Genomic DNA, 18,418 nt, shown 5'->3' on the forward strand with positions numbered 1-18,418 from the left:
CCTCCTATACTACTCCATGTCTCCCTGTCCCTCTTACTAGTGCCCTTTCTCCTCCCCCCAAGACTCTCACAACCCCTGCCCAAGCTGAGTTTTTTCTGACCTCTCTGGGTCTCCATCCCCCAGAGGATGCTCTCAGGCCCGCTGCTAGTTGAGCACGTATCCCACACTCCTTGCCCCTTGACAGCTCAGAGTCAGAATCTCTTGACAGTATCAGGTCACAGAGGTCAAGGGAGTCTTTCAAGAATGAAAGATACCAAGTAAGGTTAGGACTCAGGAGGGGCCGACTGGATTCAGCAATAAGGAGATCTCAGGTGTCCTTGGTGGTGGCAGAGGTGGAAGTAAAAGAGCTGGACCAAAAAGAAGAGAGATGCTAATAGCTACAGTAGCATTTCATGCTTACCAAGCGCTTTATAAATATTAATTCATTTAACAGTCACAACGACTCTGTGAGATAGATACTATCATTCGGTTTCCCCAAGGGGAAATTAAGGACAGAGAGGTTAAACAGTTTGCTCAAGGTCAAGGTCACAAAGGTAGTTCACAGTGAAGTCCGGATTTAAAAATCTGGGCGGTCTGGCTCCAGACTCCATGCTGTAAACTGCCAAGTCATATATATATACAGCTCTTGGCTGTGAGGAGGGGAGTGGGCATTGGTGGTTAGGACTGGAAGAGACGGAGAGGCAAGAGCCAGAGGAGGATAAAGAAGGGTGGGGAAAATGATTTACAGGTGGAGTGGTTCACTCTCCTGGACCATAAACCAAAGGGACCTGACAGCAGCTGGGAAGGGAGATAAAGTGATCGAGGAAGGAGGGGCTGGGTGGGGCCTGGGGACTGCTCCCTCCCGGGGCGAGTCTTCAGGTTCTGTACCTTTACTCACAGCTCTGTGGGAATTCACAGCCCAGTGATCCAGAGAGTTGGTAACAGGCAGATGTGAGGGGGCCTCACATGGGGATGGGGGCTGAGGTCTGAAATGCAGCCAGCTGGGCTGCCCTCAGGGAGCACTGTCAGAGAGAAGCTACCAGGACTTCAGGGCCTGAGCTCCCACAGTCCCAGGGCCTGGCTTCCCAGGTACCAGAGACTCTTTAAGTGGTAAGCAGCCCAGAATGCTCTAGAAAAGTCACAGATCAGAGCTTGGGAAGGGGCTGCATGGCCAAGATAGCTGGTATCTTGCCCTTCCCAGGTCAGGTCCTGGGTCTTCCAGACCTCCAGGACACACAAATGGAGTCCTGTTCTTTCCACATATGGACATCTCACCTGGGCCCTGGAAGGAGAACATAACTTGTCAGGCCATGAGTTGGCTTCCAGACCTTGCTCATCCAGGGAGTTTCTTATAAAAATTGGGGAGGGGGACCCCTCAGGTTAAAAGATACATGCACCCCAATGTTCATTGCAGCCCTATTTACAATAGCCAAGACATGGAAGCACTGTCCATCGACAGAAGAATGGATAACGAAGATGTATTACATACATAAATGAACGAAATAATGCCATTTGCAGCAACATGGATAGACCTAGAGATTGTCATACTGAGTGAAGTCAGAGACAGAAAGACAAATATCATATGATATCACTTATACGTGGAATCTAAAAAAAGGGTACGAATGAACTTAGTTACAAAACAGAAGTAGAGTCACAGATGTAGAAAACCAAGGGGATGGGGGGGGTAAAATTGGGAGATTGGGATTGACATAGACACACTACTATATATAAAATAGATAACTAATAAGAACCTACTGTATAACACAGGGAACTCAATTCTCTGTAATGGTCTATATGGGAAAAGAATCTAAAAAAGAGTGGATATATGTATAACTGATTCACTTTGCTGTACAGCAAAAAATAACACAATATTGTAAATCAACTATACTCCAATAAAAATTTAAAAAATAGAATAAAAAGAAAGGAAAGAAAGAGAAAAGAAAAGAAAAGCCTGCCTGGGTTCAAGTCCTCCCCAGCTTTACTGAGATGAATCAGATGCAATCCTGTCCTCAAGGGTTTCATGGGCTGGAGGGGAGATCTCTCTGTAGATGGATTATAGGCCAGTATGATTAACTTATGCAAGGATGGACCTCAAAGGAGCAGTGAAAAGGAGTGAGGCCAGAGGCTGGTGATGGCAGGTGGAAGTGGGGGGCATCTCAGAGGCCTTATACCCAGATTAAAAGCCAGGACCTGGCACTGTTTGGCTCAGGGACAGGCAGGACAGACATCAGAGGAAAGGTCTCTGACTCTCAGTCTCTGCAGGATTGCCTGGTTCTGGGATGCAAACAGTGGATGGACCAGTAGGTGGAAACCAAAGGGAAAAGACTTGGCTTTTCATGGTAACAGCCGCCCAGGATAAATGCCTGCATGCTCCAGGCTCCAGGCATTGTTTCTCTGAATATTACCAACTGCCCTGTGAGGAAGGAGTTATTGATCCTGTTTTGCAAAGGAGGAAACTGAGGTTCAGAGAAATTAGGTATCTTGGACAAGGTTACAGAGAGCTAGAATTCAAACTCAGGTTTGTCTCTCAAGCTTGTGCTCCTAACCACCTCTCCATGCTTCCTCTCTTCAGAAAACACTTGCATTGAGAACCAGCTCACAGTGTGGGGGAAGGAGCTTCCCAGGACAGGTCAGAGGTGTGATGTAGTGGTGTTTGGCACAGTGCCTGGCACTTAGTCAGTGCTCTGCGATCAGCAGCTGTTGTAACACTTAATCATGCATCTGTCTTCTCACCTGGAGCTGGGACAGTAATTCCTGTCACCCTGGCTTCAAGGACATGGTGTGAACTGTGGGGTCAATGATGATGGCATTTATGACACTCAAAGGCCAGCCCAGCCCTGCAGGCATAGGGAGACACATCCAGTTCCCAGCACCAGGGAAAGCTGGGTGACAGCCTCAATCCATCAATGATAACCTCAGTCCAGCCAAACTTTATGGGCCCAGGAGGTACTTAAGTGCTGTGGGGTGAAGGCTAGCCCAGTTCCCCTTCCTCAGCACAGGCTGCTGTCCAGAGCAGGTAAGTAGATGTGGGGTGCGGGTGAGAGTGCCCTGGGCCTTGAGAGACCAGCTATCAGCTTCGAGAGCAAGACTCCAAGGTGCATGGGTCTGGGCTAGAGTTGGATCTCCTGTCCTCAGCAGTTCAGGACCCGGTTACTCCTAGCCCTGCAAGTGGAAGAGGAGCTTGGGGAAGCTTCATGCGTGAGAGGGTGTAACCTCAGCTCCCCCTTGCCCTACCTCATCCTGGTTTGACCCACACACCACTGAGTTCTAGGGGGTGGGTGTGTGCTCTGTCTGCTCTGCAGCTTCCTCCCCCTTGTCTACTGACACAGGGTGAAGGCTGGGGTGGCGGGTGACCAGAGTTGAAGGAAGGTTGCCTGGGGATCTAAGGTGGGTGATGAGAAGGCAGGCTAAGGAGAAGGTTTGCTGGGGGAGAAGGACAGCTCTGGGAGCAGCTCTTGTAACCTTCTGCCCCAGGCCCGCAGCACCATGACGGTTTCATACACCCTCAAAGTAGCGGAGGCCCGCTTCGGAGGCTTCTCTGGCCTGCTTCTCCGTTGGAGGGGAAGCATCTACAAGCTCCTCTACAAGGAGTTCCTCGTATTCATCGCCCTGTATGCTCTGCTCAGCATCACCTACCGGTGCGAGGGTGAGGGCAGGGTCTCAGGGCTGGCCTGCGGGTGACTAGGCTGCCTACCTCCCTCTAACCCAGGCCTCACCTGACATTCCCCAGGCTGTTGCTGACCCAGGAACAGAGGCTTGTGTATGCTCAGGTGGCCCGATACTGCAACCGCTCTGCAGAACTCATCCCCTTGTCCTTTGTACTAGGTAAGTTCAAAGAACCAGGGGTTCTCCCTTGTAGCCCTCTAACCATCTTTCCTTACCTTTGGGTTGGGTTGCTAGCTCTGAGGGTCAAAATTACCCCAGCGGAACCGCTTGGAGGGCAACCAGAGCAGGCTCAGCAGGCATGGGAGCTGCGTGTGGGGTCCAGGATTTCCGGAGGACTAGGCCCTGCCTATCACGTGCTGGACCCTCACTCCAAACAAGGCCCAAGCCACCTGCTGGCTTCACAACCCTCTGGGTACTGGAGGAGAACTGGAGAGAGGTGACACCTCCCTCCCGACCCCCATGTGAAGCAGGGCTCAGAGTTAACCATTGCCTGGACTTGAACCATCACTTCTCTTCTGCTTGAGGAGGTTTGCACTCTTCTTCCTCCCTGCCTGGGTTGGTACATCAGGGAGGGACCAAGAAGAAGAGGCTGTCCCCCTGACAGAGAGGCAGGGTGCTGGAGCCAATGTGTCCTTCCCCCTGCCTTGGTTCCACCTGGCCTGGACCACGCGCTCTGGGTGGGGGCAGGACACGCTGACTCCTGAGACCTCCATCTTGCCTTCCCGTCCCCCCTACCCATGATGGTGACCAGGTTTCTACGTGACCTTGGTGGTGAACCGCTGGTGGGCCCAGTACACAAGCATCCCACTGCCGGACCAGCTGATGTGCGTCATCTCGGCCAGCGTGCACGGCGTGGACCAGCGCGGCCGCCTGCTGCGCCGCACCCTTATCCGCTACGCCAACCTCGCGTCGGTACTGGTGCTGCGCTCGGTCAGCACCCGCGTGCTCAAGCGCTTCCCCACCATGGAGCACGTGGTGGACGCAGGTGCGCGGCCCACAGCCAGACGCAGGTGCCGCGCTGGGGGAGCCCTGGAGCGGGCGGGACCGGACCTGCCTCCCGGGCCTCCTGGGAGGGGAGGTTTGACCACTAGGGGGAGCTCCAGGGCCCCAAGGCGGTGAGTCCCCGGGGACAAGGATGAGTGAGTCTTCATCCCTCTCACTTCATCCCTGCAGGTTTCATGTCCCAGGAAGAGAGGAAAAAGTTTGAGAGCCTGAAATCTGACTTCAATAAGTACTGGATCCCCTGCGTCTGGTTCACCAACCTGGCGGCCCAGGCCCGGAGGGATGGGCGAATCCGTGATGACATTGCTCTCTGCCTGCTCCTGGAAGTGAGTCAGCCTAGGACCAGACCCATCTGCCCTCCTCCCCCTAGTTTTGCAAACTGGAATAATAATTTTAGTGCTTAACACTTACATGGTGCCAATTATGTACAGCACACTTTTGCAAGTGTGAGGAAGTGAGGAAACTGAGGCACAGAGTGAAAAGAAACTTGCTCAAGTCACACAGCTAGTTAGTGGAGCTGGGAATCATCCTCAGACCTGGCTCCAGGCTCTGTCCTTGCAGTTACTTTGCTAAACTGCTTTCCATCACAGTCACCCCAGCCTGACAACACCTCTGAAAGCAGAATGAGCCTCTAGACCTGGCCCAGGCCTAACGTGTGCTGGGCTCCCCTGTCCCCTCCCCATTCTTCCTTCCTCACCTCCACTGACTTCCTCTTCCTGCTATTCCACCAGGAGCTGAACAAGTACCGGGCCAAGTGCAGCATGCTGTTCCACTATGACTGGATCAGCATCCCCCTCGTCTACACCCAAGTAACTGCCTCTCACCTCCCCAGTCCCAGTGCCTACTGTATGTCCTGTGCTGTGTGTGACACCGAGAATTAGAGATGGTACCTGCCCTGGGGCAGTTTGGTCCAGTGAGACACTCAACAGCCACAGGCTCATCTTCAAAGCCTCCCTGGACCCCCCACTAAGATGATCCCCTCCTATCTGGTGCTGCCACACCTTGCTACATGTTTTATTATACTTATTAGATCTGCCACTGGCCCTTGGGGCAGGGGTGGCATTTCTCCCTGCCCCACTTAGCCTGGCTTCCCTTTCTCCAGGTGGTGACCATAGCAGTATACTCCTTCTTTGCCCTCTCCCTGGTTGGCCGCCAGTTCGTGGAGTCAGAGGCAGGGGCTGCGAAACCTCAGAAGCTTCTGGAGCCAGGGCCAGCCCTGGGGGACCTGGACATGTACGTGCCTCTCACCACTCTGCTGCAGTTCTTCTTCTATGCTGGCTGGCTCAAGGTGGGCACTTCGGGTGGTCAAGACATGGGCCCAGGGCCCACCCCAACTCGGGGGTTAGAAAATAGGGCTCTAAGCCCAGAAAACACTCCATCACCTGCAGGTGGCAGAACAGATCATCAATCCCTTTGGTGAGGATGATGACGACTTTGAAACCAACAAGCTTATAGACCGCAACTTGCAGGTGATTTAGGGGTCTGGTGGCAGCTCACTGGCAGTCAGGCTCTCTCTCCCTGCCAGCTCTCAGCCCAGGTATGCAGGAGAGGGGGATCCTTGTGACCCGCTGCCCGCCCCAGGTGTCCCTGCTCTCCGTGGATGACATGTACCAGAACCTGCCACCTGCGGAGAAGGACCCATATTGGGATGAAGACTCGGCGCAGCCGCCCTACACTGTGGCCACTGTGGCCGAGTCACTGCGGCCTTCCTTCCTGGGTTCTACCTTCAACCTGCGGTGAGTGGCCCACGCAGGCCGAGGCAGGACCTGAGTCAGCTCATGGGCCCCAGTTCCCCACCCACCCTCCGGGGTGCCCAGGACTCGGTCCCTCCTGCCCCAGGCCCCACTCTGGGGAGCCGGTCCCCCAGCTGCCAGAGGCTCACTCACACCGCCCTCCTGCCCACCTGCAGCATTAGCGACGACCCTGAGCAGAGCCTGCAGGTGGAGACGTCCCCTGGGCCAGCCCGGCCGGTGACTGCCGCGCAGACCCCGCTGCTCAGCCGCTTCCTGGGCGTAGGAGCGCCCTCGCCAGCCATCAGCCTCCGGAACTTCGGCCGCATCCGAGGAGCCCCCCGGACCCCTCACCTGCTGCGCTTCCGGGCCGAGGAGGGCGGCGACCTCGAAGCTGCGGACCGCATCGAGGAGGAGGAGGCGTCGGGGTCAGGGGACAAGGCTCAGGAGCCCTAAGCAGAGGCAGCGGGGCCGGGCCATCTGGCTGCCTCCCCTAGGCCCTCCGGAGCTATTAGAGCAGCACTTCCATGCACCCTAAGCCGGAGCACTTAGGGACAACCCTTGAAAGGGCAGAAGAGCCTGAACCAGAGTTAGGAATGCATCCATTTTGGCTTGGGGGAGGTGAAGCTAGGATACAAGAGGCGAGGTACAGAGGACTAGAGCCAAGGGGCACGATTAATTTCCTCCGCAATGCGGGGCTAGGCCGGTTCTTGAGGGAGCATCAGTATCACTGAAGGGCTAGTTAAAGTTTTGGGTACGACTCCCAGCGTTTGATTCATTAAATCTGGGATGGGGTCAAGAATTTGCATTTCTAATAAGTTCCCAGGGAATGCTGCTGCTGCTGCCCCAGGGATCACAATTTGAGTCATACATAAAAAGATGCTTAGGATATTCCTTATTGTGATAACCTCACTCTGATGAGGGATCAAAGTGTGTGCTGGGGTACTTTTGCTTCATCTGTCATATTCAATTTTGTTTACAATGAAAATGTATTTATTACTGTGCAATTAAAATTGCTTAAAACTGAATTGGCATGCTCTGCCAATGGACTGAAGATGAGGGTTTGAGAGTCTGCCCTGAAGCTGATTCAACTGAGACGTGAGGGTAGTCATACACCACCCAGCCTAGACTTCCAGCATCTGAACCAAGCCCTTCTCTGCTCCCACCAACCAAACAGGGAAAAAGGACAGTTTAAGGGGTGAAAGCTGCAGGTCCATCCATCTCTGCGGTCGGACCGCAGCACTCAGCTGATGGTAGTAAGACGGGGCATTGTGGAAAACAGCCCCACAGAGCACTATATTAGAGTTGCTGCTAAACTGACTTTCTCTAAGATTCCTGCCTTCTAAGCTCAGCCACCACTGAAAAAATTGGCGAATGCCAAAACTGAACATTAAGGCCAAAGGAAGACAAATGCCAGAATTCAAAGGAAGGGAGGCATGAAGAGTGTAGGCAGAGGTTGTGAGGACGCGCAGCCTCCTGTTGACTGACAGGATTACAGTGCTGGCTTCTACTTTCCTGCTTGGTGACAGGGGATACTGAATTTTTCTCAGCCTTGGTCGACAAATCTATACTGTGAAGACAAAGCACCTTGTGGTCACCATTCACTCAGACGGAACCTGAGGTGTTTTGCTGGGTCTACAGAAGAGGTAGCCTTGCTCCAGGGTAAGAACGGTCATATATGAAGGCAGTGCAGATGGATAGTTGATGAATTCAAGGCTCTTTAGAAAAAGAACCCCTTATCCTACGGACTGACTAGAGGGTGAAGGAGGGGAGGAATAAACATCAATGCCTTGTAGAGCTCAAATTAGAAGATGAAGGCAAAGTGTTGCTGTGCCATGCCCAACACACAGCTCAGCAAACATCAGCTAATGTTCAGGTGGTAAGGGAAGATCACTGGGTGGGAAGGCCAAGGCCAGGTCTCCCCAGAGCCAATGGTAAGGTTTTAGAGGACTGGACTGACTTTTTGTCCTTAAGTTTTTGTACTAGAAAAGGGGGTTCACCTTTCCCAAACGTCTATTCACAGAAGTCTGCAATTTAGCCAAGGTGATGGACCAATTAGATTTTGTACTTCTTTAGCTCTTAAGACATGTGCTTTCCAACAACTTTAAACTGGATAAAACCTTTTTTCTTTAGAACTCATTAACTTAAGCACATATTTGAGTGCCTGGTATATTGCCATGTACTTTTCCAGGTATTGGAGATGCCACAGGAAACATATCCCTGTTCCCCTGGAGATATATTCTAATAGAGGGCAAAAAAAGACAAGCAAATAAAACGAGCAAAATTTATGCCAAATTAAGAGATAAGGAGAAAAAACAGGGGCAAAGGATATGGCATGGAGGGGAGTACAATTTAAAATTCTGTGATCAGGGAAGAACTCACTAGACTAACAAAACAAAGACCTGGAAGGAATAAGCAATGTGGGTATATGATGGAAAGTATTCCCAACACAGGGAATAGTAAGTGAACATATGTTCAGTAAGGCCAGGATGGCAGTCACTATAGAAGGGACCACGTCCCACTGAGTTCCGTACCATCTGGTAGGAATTTTGAGATGGGATGTCCTGTAAAAAAAAATCTTATCTTGGGCTTCCCTGGTGGTGCAGTGATTGAGAGCCTGCCTGCCAATGCAGGGGACACGGGTTCGTGCCTCGGTCCAGGAAGATCCCACATGCCGTGGAGCGGCTGGGCCCGTGAGCCATGGCCGCTGAGCCTGCGCGTCCAGAGTCTGTGCTCCGCAACGGGAGAGGACACAACAGTGAGAGGCCCGCGTACCGCAAAAAAAAAAAAAAAAAAAAAAAAAATCATATCTTTAAAAATGATCACTGATAGCTGGGATTGCACTGGGGACAACAGAAGAGCAAGTAGGATGCAGGGATGTGACCAGAACAGTAGAGGTGGTGTTAAAGGTTGAAGCAACAAGATGTGGTGACATTAGATGTGGGAGTTATGACCCAAGGATGACCTTAAGATTTATGTTGTCATATGAAGGCCACTATTTGCTGCAGTCAAATAATTGAGAAACTGTTTAAAAAGGGAAAGCTGAAGAACGTGATCAGTTTTGAACATGGTGACCTTTAGAGTCCGATTATGATATCCAAATGCAGGTGTCAAGTAGGTCTGAGCTAGTTAGAAAGATGGAGCTTAAACCATCTTTAAAAGTTGATGACAGACAATGTAGCTAAACTGAAGACAAGAGCTGACCCTTAGAGATTCAGCAGCCATCACTGGTAATATTACATAATTTTGAGTAATGAGAGGGGAAAGGATTAGGGTTCAAAGGAAAATTAACTTCAGAAAGACATCCAAAAGCTGACAGCATACAGATTATGTCAATGTGTATAACCTGTTTAACAATGCAGAAATCTGGAACACAATTTCAAGGTTTCTAGACCATCCATGAACCTGTAATAAACCCCTAAAACCAAGGTCTGCACACAGGGTCTCTAAGAGAACCTTATAGAAGCAGCATGGTTTCAGGTTCCAATCATGGTCCAGTCAACAGCCCAATACTGTTGGGGGCCCCATGCTGGGATGCCTCCCTCATACAGTCTCTCCTCAGCCTGCATGCCACATCCCTGATGCCACTGAAACTCAGCCTTAGGGGTGAGAAATGTTCCTCCTGCTATAGAAAGGCACATAATAGGCCTGGGCAAACGGAGGCAGGCAAAGGGAGTTAGGGCACTCTACTGTGTGCCAAACAATCAAATATTCTCAGACACAGGGCATAGAACAATAAACACCTTTATAACATGAGCTAAGATAGGAAGAAGAGGATTTATTTGCCTTTCCGGGCCTTGATTTTCCTCAGATAGAACTCCAGCTCCTTTCCCTCTAGCACATAGCCATCTGCTCGGCCACACTGGCCTGGTCTTGAGGCGATGCAAGCTGCAAGAGAGTATGTGGTCCTTAGCAAAATGACACTGTGGGCCTACCCACACTACGTATCCCCTTAGGAGTCCATGTTGGTCCAGGTATCCTGGGGGCAGGCATGAAGCCCACTGTCTCCTCAGATATACTTTATCATCACTTAAAGTCAGTAGCAGAACTGGACAAAGTTTTCATCACTAAGACAACCCCCTAAGCCTGGACACAGACTTCTCAGAATACTCCTGAAATTCAGAGGCAAAAACCAAGCTCAGGCCTATGGGCTCCTGCCCACTATTTTCCATTTCAGCTTCAAACTAATGGGATGACCAAATATTCTGATTTGTGCTTGTGTGATGTTACCAAACTCTCTAGCCCACAGAGGGCACACCGTATCTTGGGACCCTCCCCTTTGCCAAACGCAAAAGCCATCTCACCAAGAAGCTTGCCCTGCTGGAACTGCTCCTCTAGAAGACTGCTAATTTTGGCATTCTTTTTCCTTTCATCATATTTCTTCTGAATTTTCTTTGATCGTTTTTTGTTTAAAATCTCTTCCTCCTCAGGAGTCTGAATAAAGGAAACACACATGGGTTAGTGGGGCCTCCCCAAACCCTATCTCAGGGAAGGAATGTCATAGCCTTCAACACTGCATATCCCATGCCCCTGCCACCTTCCTCAGCACTAAAAGCTTTCATCTCTCCCTTTAGTAGCAGATCTGGACAGAGTTTTCATCACAAGAAGGCTGGAATCAGGGCGGCCTCCCCTCCCCCCACAGGACATTGGTTCCCCAAACACGCACCAGCTTGGCCCCCTTCTTGCGGCCCAGGGGCAGTGCATAGTGGGACTCGTACCACTGTCGGTACGGTGTGCTGTCAATGAGCACGATGCAGTTCTTCACCAGGGTCTTGGTACGGACCAGTTCATTGTTAGATGCATTGTAGACAACATCAATGATCCTTGTCTTGCGTGTACAACCTGCTCACAGGAGAAATTCAGAATCAAGCCATGTGAACCTAAGGTTAACTGTCCCCCACCCGCACCCTAGCAGGGCCTAAGGAGATGGGAACTCTAAGCCTTTACAGAGCCATAGGGCATAAGCTCATCTTCCACAAACCCATCTTTCCAGACGTGGCTGACACCCACACATACATGGTCTCTAGATTCAGCCCCAATCCCTGAAGCTACAGAAATTAAGAGGCAGGACAGGATGGAGAGAAAGCTCCAGAACCTCAAGGTCTTTCAACAGGAAAAATTTCAGTATCTTGGTTCAGGCCATGGACTTCCTGCTAAAAGCACTTATTGAAGCTTAGAAAAGGTTTAAGTGCTGAGTTCCCACCCACGCCTGCAGGGCCTCACTCACACTCGGAGCCCCAGGAGAAGTTCCCCACGTCCAGCCTCAAGGCCCGGTACTTCTTGTTGCCTCCCCGCACACGGACTGTGTGTATGCGGCGGGGGCCAATCTAGAAAACACAAGGAGACAGGAAGTACGTTATCAAGGAGAAGCTAGAGAGAGGGCAGGGAACCCGAGCTGGACGGAGGTAACAGTCAGTGTAACTATGACAAGTCCTAGCATTGGCAAGTGGCACACAGGTGACCAAGACGGCCACAACCACGCCTAAGGATACTTCTTCATCACTCTAGTTACCTCCAAGAAGAAAAACCTGATTCCAAACACTGAAAATTAAGTCTCCGTGCAACAAAAATTCCAGGTTTCTGACTATCACTGAAGAGCCCACTCGCTCCAGGCGCCCTGCAGGTACCACTAGGACACAGTAGCTGTCACCATGCAATCTCTCAGTATTTACCCAACACGCAAAGGCGAAGAGGCCGCCTAGTCCCTACAGCAAATCGCAGAGCCCCACAAAGATTCAGGTGGACCGCGGAGAGCAGGTGGGAGACCTCCCGGGCGGTGAGGCCCCGCACGCACCTTAGTGTTGGCAGCGGGGCGTCCCAGCTCATACTTCCGCTTCTTGTGGTAGGGCTTTCTCTTACCCCCGGTCTTGCGGCGCTTGTGCCAGTTGTCCCGAGAGATGCCTACGTGTGGAATTGGGGCGAGGGAGCCTGAGCCAGGGAGCCCGGGGCCGGGGCCCGCCAGCCCAACGCCCCGCGCCGGCGGCCGCACGCTCAGCTCTCCAAGGTTGGCTCCCCCATAGCGCAGTCGGGAGGTCACAGCATTTCCAAGTTGTCATCACGCGTGTGCGGCCCGGCCCCTTCCCGTCCCGACCCTGGCAGCCATGATGGTGCCGCTCGCGGCCCCGGTCCGTGCGGCCCCCGGAGCGGCCCAGGCGGCCCAGGCGGCCCAAGCCCGAGCATCACCCTCCTCGCGGAGGCTCGCTGCCCGGGGCCCGGGCGCCCGCGCTCCCGGCTGGGCTGCGAGGCAGGATGGCGCCGGATTGAACTCGTTCCCCAGCCGCGGCCCCAAAGCAAAAAACCACTCACCCATCGCTCAGCGCTGGCTGGAAAGAGAAAACGCAAAGCGTCACGGTTCCGTTTGTAAAACGTAGCCCCGCCTCTTGACGTATCTTCCGGGCGCCGCAGAGAGCGGCCTTGGGTTGGAGGGCGGGGTGCCGAGGTCTTGGACCTGAGAAGGTCGTGAGGGCGCTGCAGCCCGGCCGAGGGTCAGGCTGGGGTGCAGCAGAACCCGGCCCTGTGCGCGCCTCGGGGGGAGGTTGAGAGACCCAGGGCACAATTCGGGCGGGGCTTGCCTGGTTTTATTTACGCCTTATAAAGACCCGTTTTAGAAGCTACTGCTGTAGTCCTGGATGAGAGCTGTGAGTGCGTTGGAGAAGGGCGGAAGGCAGTAGAGGTGGAAACGAGAGGGGGACTTGGGTTTTGTTTTGAAGGGTTTGGTTTAGGGGGCGGGAGGTGTGTCAAGGATTCCGAATTCCTCACGTGACCAGTTGGATGACTATTGGTGCCACTTAGTGAGAATGGGTAGGCTGAGGTAGGAGCTGGTCTGGACGTGTGCATTTTGAGCTCTTGGTGACTCCCGCACGTGGGAATGACAGGCAGATGGATGGTCATGTCTGGTCCATCCATAGAGAAGGGATCTGGACAGAAGGTGTTACTTTGGGAATCGTTGGCGTATAAATGGTAACCAAAGCTACCAGAATGAACGGAACCTAGGGAGAGCGCATAAAGCAAACTTTTCTTGTAAAGGGTAAGTTAATACTGTAGTCTTTGTGGGCTGTAGGGTCTGTGTCACCACTCAGGTTTTTTTTAAATTTATTTTTGGCTGTGTTGGGTCTCCCTTGCTGCACGCGGGCTTTAGTTGCGGTGAGCGGGGGCTACTCTTTGTTGTGGTGTGCTGGCTTCTCATTGCGGTAGCTTCTCTTGTTGCGGAGCACGGGCTGGCTCTAGAGCGCAGGCTCAGTAGTTGTGGCGCACGGGCTTAGTTGCTCTGCGGCATGTGGGATCTTCCTGGATCAGGGCTCAAACCCTTGTCCCCTGCATTGGCAAGCGGATTCTTAACCACTGTGCCACCAGGGAAGTCCCTGCGCCCGCTCTCTAAATAGCCACACTCCTTTTTCTCTACCCACTCAATACTAACATTGTTTTTACATGCTCATTATCTGTCTTCCCACTAAAATATAATATGCATTAGAGTAGGAACTGTGTTCACTACTGTATTTCCAACACCTAGAATAATGCCTGGCATTTAATAAGTACTCAATAAATACTTGAATGGTACTCAAATATTTGAGTAAATTATTGTTCTACTAACATTGTATTCAATGGGTTTTCCCAGTAGACTGAGGTCTTAAGAATTAGTGCACATATGTCATTCATCTCTCCATCCCCAGCCCCTTGGCACAAGAAAAAGAAAAGGGAATTGCATTGGGCATAAAAAGGAGAAAAGGGGGACTTCCCTGGCGGTCCAGTGGTTAAGACTCTGTGCTTCCATTGAAGGGGGGCAGGGTTTGATCCCTAGTCGGGGAGCTAAGATCCTGTATGCCACTTGGTGTGGCCAAAAAAACAAACCAAACCAAAAAAACCAAAAAAAACAAAAAGGAGGAGGTGGATTCAAGGGGCATTTGTTTGGTGATGGGATTTTGTGATAGACTGGATTAAGGGGATGAGAGAAGAGTGACATGAGGTTTCTTCCCTGGGAAAACACATTAATGGTGGGGTGACACCACCATTAATAGAGAACACAGGAGAGGCAGGTTTCTGGAAAGTTCAATCTTAGGATAAGTTTGAATTGCCTGTGGGACATATAGTTGCTAATCTTTGTATTTAAAGTAGTTGGAAAGATGAGTCTGAAGCTTGGAAGAGAATGGGACTGATAATTCCCACCCCCACCCACCATGGTCTCACTCCTCTATCCACCTAACCCAGTGGTCCACCCCATCAGCTAGTCTGTTTCACATGAGCATTTTGTTGTTGTTACTGCAGAAAAAGCTATAATCAAAACCCAGTGCTATTTCATAATACGAACACTCAAAGTAGGAATAAAAGGAAATCTATTCAATATGGAAAAGAGTAGTTTACAAAGCCACAGCAAACATCTGGCTCAGTATTAAAGACTGAAAGATTTACTCCTGAAATCAGGAAGAAGGCCAGGAAGGAGGCCTTCACCACAGTTATTCAACAGTGTACTGGAAGTTCTACCCAGAGTCTTGAGGAAAGAAATAAAAGACATCCATATGTGAATGGAAAAATTAAAACTGTGTTTATTCACAGAACACAGATCACATCATCTTATAAAACTTCATCTTATAAAACTTCCTATAACAACAAAAAATTATTTGAGCTAGTCAACTAATTTAGCAGTTATAGGACAAAATATCAATTCACAAAAATCTGTCTTATATATATACACTAGCAATAAATAATCTGAAAAAGAATTTATGAAAACAATTCCACTTTAGGACTTACCTGGTGGCACAGTGGTTAAGAATCTGCCTCCCAATAAAGGGGACACAGGTTCGAGCCCTGGTCAGGGAAGATCCCACATGCCACGGAGCAACTAAGCCTGTGCACCGCAACTACTGACTCTGCGCTCTAGAGCCCGCGAGCCACAACTACTGAAGCCCACGTGCCTAGAGCCTGTGCTCCGCAACAAGAGAAGCGACCGCAGTGAGAAGCCCGCGTACTGCAGGGAAGAGTAGCGCCTGCTCGCTGCAACTAGAGAAAGCCCGCGCGCAGCAACGAAGACCCAACACAGCCAAAAATAAATTAATTAAAAAAAAAACAGAAAAAAAATTCCATTTAAAATAATGTCAACATTAATATTTAGGAATATATTTAATCAAGTTATTAGACTTATTTTATGTATGTAAAGTTGTCTGTACGTTTGAAATTACTAGAAAGTAAATTACTTTTCAAAACACCATGCCAGAGAAGCAGAGAAAACATCAAACTTCCACATAAAGGCAAAGCCTTACCCAGATCCAATTCACCCAAAGTCTATATGTAATTTAGAGGCACTGTGGGAAGTTATATTAGGAGCCACTTTCTTCCGCGTTGTGGATGACCTCAATGTGATAGAAACAGTGGGATTTTTGAATTCCAATTTTCCACAGCATTCCACCAAAAAACTGTCATAGTCTTGGCAAATGTCCCCCACAGCTACCAAGGCCTTCAGGTACTCACTGGTCTGGTAAGGGTAGATGGAGTGCAGGAAACAGCCGGTCCTGGGGTCCCCCATTCGAGGCAGTGGAATCTATAGCTACCTGGGGTGTTCAACAACCTCGACATCTTGCAGAAGTAGGTGGCATATTGCTCACATGGAGGCGCTGTAAATGAGCTGAGTTTTTCTGGGTTGTAGCCGCCACCGTCGTCTGCATCTGCAGATCATGAGACACTGTGGTCCGTACTTTGTCTTCTTTTAGCAGAGATGTAACCAAACACAAATTGCTGCGCCCAACGCACAGTGAAGCCAAACAATTCCAAAACGTTGGAGTTTGGAGCAGAGAAAGGTTTCTTGGAGGGCCGCGCAAGATGGAAGGCTCATGCCCCAAAACCCTGAACTCGAGCCTTTTTTTTTTAATGTACTTGAAAGGTAAACTAATAAATGCATCTGAATCTCTGTTGGGGCAATATTCAAGATGGACTCTGGAGTTCTTGAAATCAGAGCAAGACAGTTCTCTGTGTCCCACACCATGCCCTCCAAGTCTCTACTCTTGCTTTAGCAGAAGTCAAACGGGCTCTATGATGCTGTGTGATCCTGGAGAGATCCTCTCTTCTGCTGTCCTCCTAGCCAGGCCATCACTCCGTGTGCTTTGAGACCATTAACATTAATTGTCTTATGTCTTTGTCCCTATTTTCATTAGTCACCTTAAAAAAATCATCTCCCAGATTATACCTATCACCCATGCTCTAATCCTGACCTAGGTATTATATTATCGTTTTTAAACCCATCTCCCACCATTCTTCATTTTCTAAAAATCTTCTGTGTCCTGTGTTCATCAGAAAAATCCTGTATATCTTCACCCTCTTCTCTGAATGTTTCCTTTTACCATAAATCTGCTTCTTTCGGGATTTTCTCTCTTTTCTTGTCAGCCTTCTCAAGTGGAGGATGACTATGCTGTTCTCTAGATGGGAGACAGGTGTGCTCCATGGTCTTCATTGCCAATTTCAGACCATTCTTACTCTATCCTCCCTAAAAACCAAACTTTGAATCTAAGACTACAACAGTCACTGCTCCTCTTTATTGAACTTACCTATAAATTCTAGTTCTCACCAATTTGTGCCTGGAAGATTTTATGTCCTGACTCACTGTCTCTTCCTCTAATAATACCCTTGGCATTTTTTTTGTGCTTACACATGAGCATCTTTACCTCCCTCAACCGTAAGCTTTCACCAGCTCCTCACCCTGTAAGTCCTTAAACCTGGGATTGGTCCAACCTCTTGTGCCTGACACCTGGGTTACAGAATGCTGCTGGTTAAAGGCACGTATATCTGCAGACTACTGCTACTAGAAATTAAGAACAATAATTGGCATTAGGCCCTGGAGGATCTTTACAATGAAAGACTTACTTGGGGAGTTCCCTGGTGGCCTAGTGTTTAGGATTCTGGGCTTTCACTGCGTGGTCTGGGTTCAAACTCCAATAGGGGAACTGCCTGCGCAGCGTGGCCAAAAAAAAACTTACTTGAAGCATAAACTCTACTGGAGAAGACAAGATATTTAGACTGTAATAAATGCTATGAAGGAAATAATGTGCTGTCTTAGGGCAAACTTGAGTTAAGATGCTCTTAGATTGCTTCTCTGGGGTGACAAGATACCTGGGGTAAACTGAGACCTGAAAGAAAAAAGGAACATTTTCAAGAGCTGATGATTCCAGTCTGAAGGAACATCAAGTGTGAAAAGCCCTGAGAAGGGTGTGCACTTCTGGAATGGTGGAGTAAGGATCTTTGAAAAACCACTCCTCCAATAAAGCAACGAGAACACTGGCAAAAATCGTCAAAATCAACTTTTCCAGAACTCTGAAATTAACTAAAGACTTACAACAATCCAAGGAGCATTTATTCAAGAACAACAGCTAAAACTTTGTTCAGTGATCTTTATTGCTTTTTAATTTGCCCTAATCCCCTCCCCTTCTCCTAGCTCCACATTAGCTTTGAAAACCAGTAGTAGCCTTCTGGCTAAGGTACTTGTGAAAAGCGGCAGCCTAACAGCAGGTGGAGGGGGCAGATGGGTCTGGAGCTCCCCAAAAACCCCATCCCCAAAGAACTATCACCATTTGACCTGTCTGGCAGCTGGCTGAAAAGCTCCATTCTTAGGGCTTGTCTTTATTTGATCTCACTCAAAGCTCACTCTGTGAACAGCCCTACCCCTGGTGTTTATAAGAAAAAAAAGTCAGGGGCAACACAACTGCCTGAGGCAGGGTTATGAGTTGGGGCTGACAAGAGGCTGATAAAAAATAATAATAAAAAAATATTTTTAAAAAAGGAGAAATAGGAGAATATGGGAGTTTTTAAAATTCCCACATTTTCCTGGGAATCTAGAAAATCTAGACGGTCATGTGTGTATGCAGGACTGAGTACATGCCCAGTAAAGACCTGCAAAGGCCCTAATATCGGTGATATATGGCTGACCTTGAAGCTCTGCACGAGCAGGAAGTGAAGGCTGTACAGCACGAGCAAGTGGAATTTATCTTAGGTTTTCAAGGTTGGTTTAACATCTGAAAATCAATCAATGTAATATACCTTATTAATAATAAAGGGGAAAA

General features: G+C 49.7%; 2 protein-coding genes and 4 non-coding genes across 6 annotated transcripts; 1 reads left to right on the forward strand and 5 right to left on the reverse strand.

Moving 5' to 3' along the window:
* Positions 1-3,465: 3,465 nt before the first annotated feature.
* BEST4 (bestrophin 4) lies at positions 3,466-6,833 on the forward strand. Its single transcript, XM_030869942.2, has 9 exons — positions 3,466-3,617; positions 3,710-3,804; positions 4,397-4,630; positions 4,819-4,973; positions 5,379-5,456; positions 5,750-5,935; positions 6,036-6,116; positions 6,229-6,383; positions 6,557-6,833. The coding sequence occupies exons 1-9, from the start codon at positions 3,466-3,468 to the stop codon at positions 6,831-6,833; spliced, it is 1,413 nt and encodes a 470-aa protein (XP_030725802.1).
* Positions 6,834-10,105: 3,272 nt separating this feature from the next.
* RPS8 (ribosomal protein S8) lies at positions 10,106-12,784 on the reverse strand. The gene is made up of 6 exons (XM_030869939.3): positions 12,684-12,784; positions 12,172-12,278; positions 11,605-11,704; positions 11,044-11,219; positions 10,682-10,811; positions 10,106-10,265 (listed from the first exon to the last, which is right to left on the reverse strand). Exons 1-6 carry the CDS (start codon positions 12,685-12,687, stop codon positions 10,156-10,158), a joined length of 627 nt encoding a protein of 208 aa, XP_030725799.1. The 5' UTR covers positions 12,688-12,784; the 3' UTR covers positions 10,106-10,155.
* Positions 10,382-10,450, reverse strand: LOC115860540 (small nucleolar RNA SNORD38). The gene has a single exon (XR_004042481.1). It is a non-coding gene; the product is annotated as a small nucleolar RNA SNORD38 (small nucleolar RNA).
* On the reverse strand, positions 10,916-10,983 carry LOC115860541 (small nucleolar RNA SNORD38). Its single transcript, XR_004042482.1, has one exon. It is a non-coding gene; the product is annotated as a small nucleolar RNA SNORD38 (small nucleolar RNA).
* Positions 11,784-11,887, reverse strand: LOC115860542 (small nucleolar RNA SNORD46). Its single transcript, XR_004042483.1, has one exon. It is a non-coding gene; the product is annotated as a small nucleolar RNA SNORD46 (small nucleolar RNA).
* On the reverse strand, positions 12,362-12,439 carry LOC115860539 (small nucleolar RNA SNORD55/SNORD39). Its single transcript, XR_004042480.1, has one exon. It is a non-coding gene; the product is annotated as a small nucleolar RNA SNORD55/SNORD39 (small nucleolar RNA).
* Positions 12,785-18,418: the final 5,634 nt, after the last annotated feature.

Source organism: Globicephala melas, chromosome 1 (assembly GCF_963455315.2).
Source record: "Globicephala melas chromosome 1, mGloMel1.2, whole genome shotgun sequence".
Lineage (NCBI taxonomy): Eukaryota > Metazoa > Chordata > Mammalia > Artiodactyla > Delphinidae > Globicephala > Globicephala melas.

Coding starts and splice junctions, on each gene's coding strand:
- RPS8 (XM_030869939.3), bottom strand. Junction 11,220..11,604: donor CTTCTCCTGGGGCTCCGAGT/GTGAGTGAGGCC, acceptor TCCTGTGAGCAG/GTTGTACACGCAAGACAAGG. Junction 10,812..11,043: donor GCAAGAAGGGGGCCAAGCTG/GTGCGTGTTTGG, acceptor TCCTTTATTCAG/ACTCCTGAGGAGGAAGAGAT.
- BEST4 (XM_030869942.2), top strand. CDS start 3,466: ATGACGGTTTCATACACCCTCAAAGTAGCGGAGGCCCGCTTCGGAGGC. Junction 5,457..5,749: donor TCCCCCTCGTCTACACCCAA/GTAACTGCCTCT, acceptor CCCTTTCTCCAG/GTGGTGACCATAGCAGTATA. Junction 6,117..6,228: donor TTATAGACCGCAACTTGCAG/GTGATTTAGGGG, acceptor TGCCCGCCCCAG/GTGTCCCTGCTCTCCGTGGA.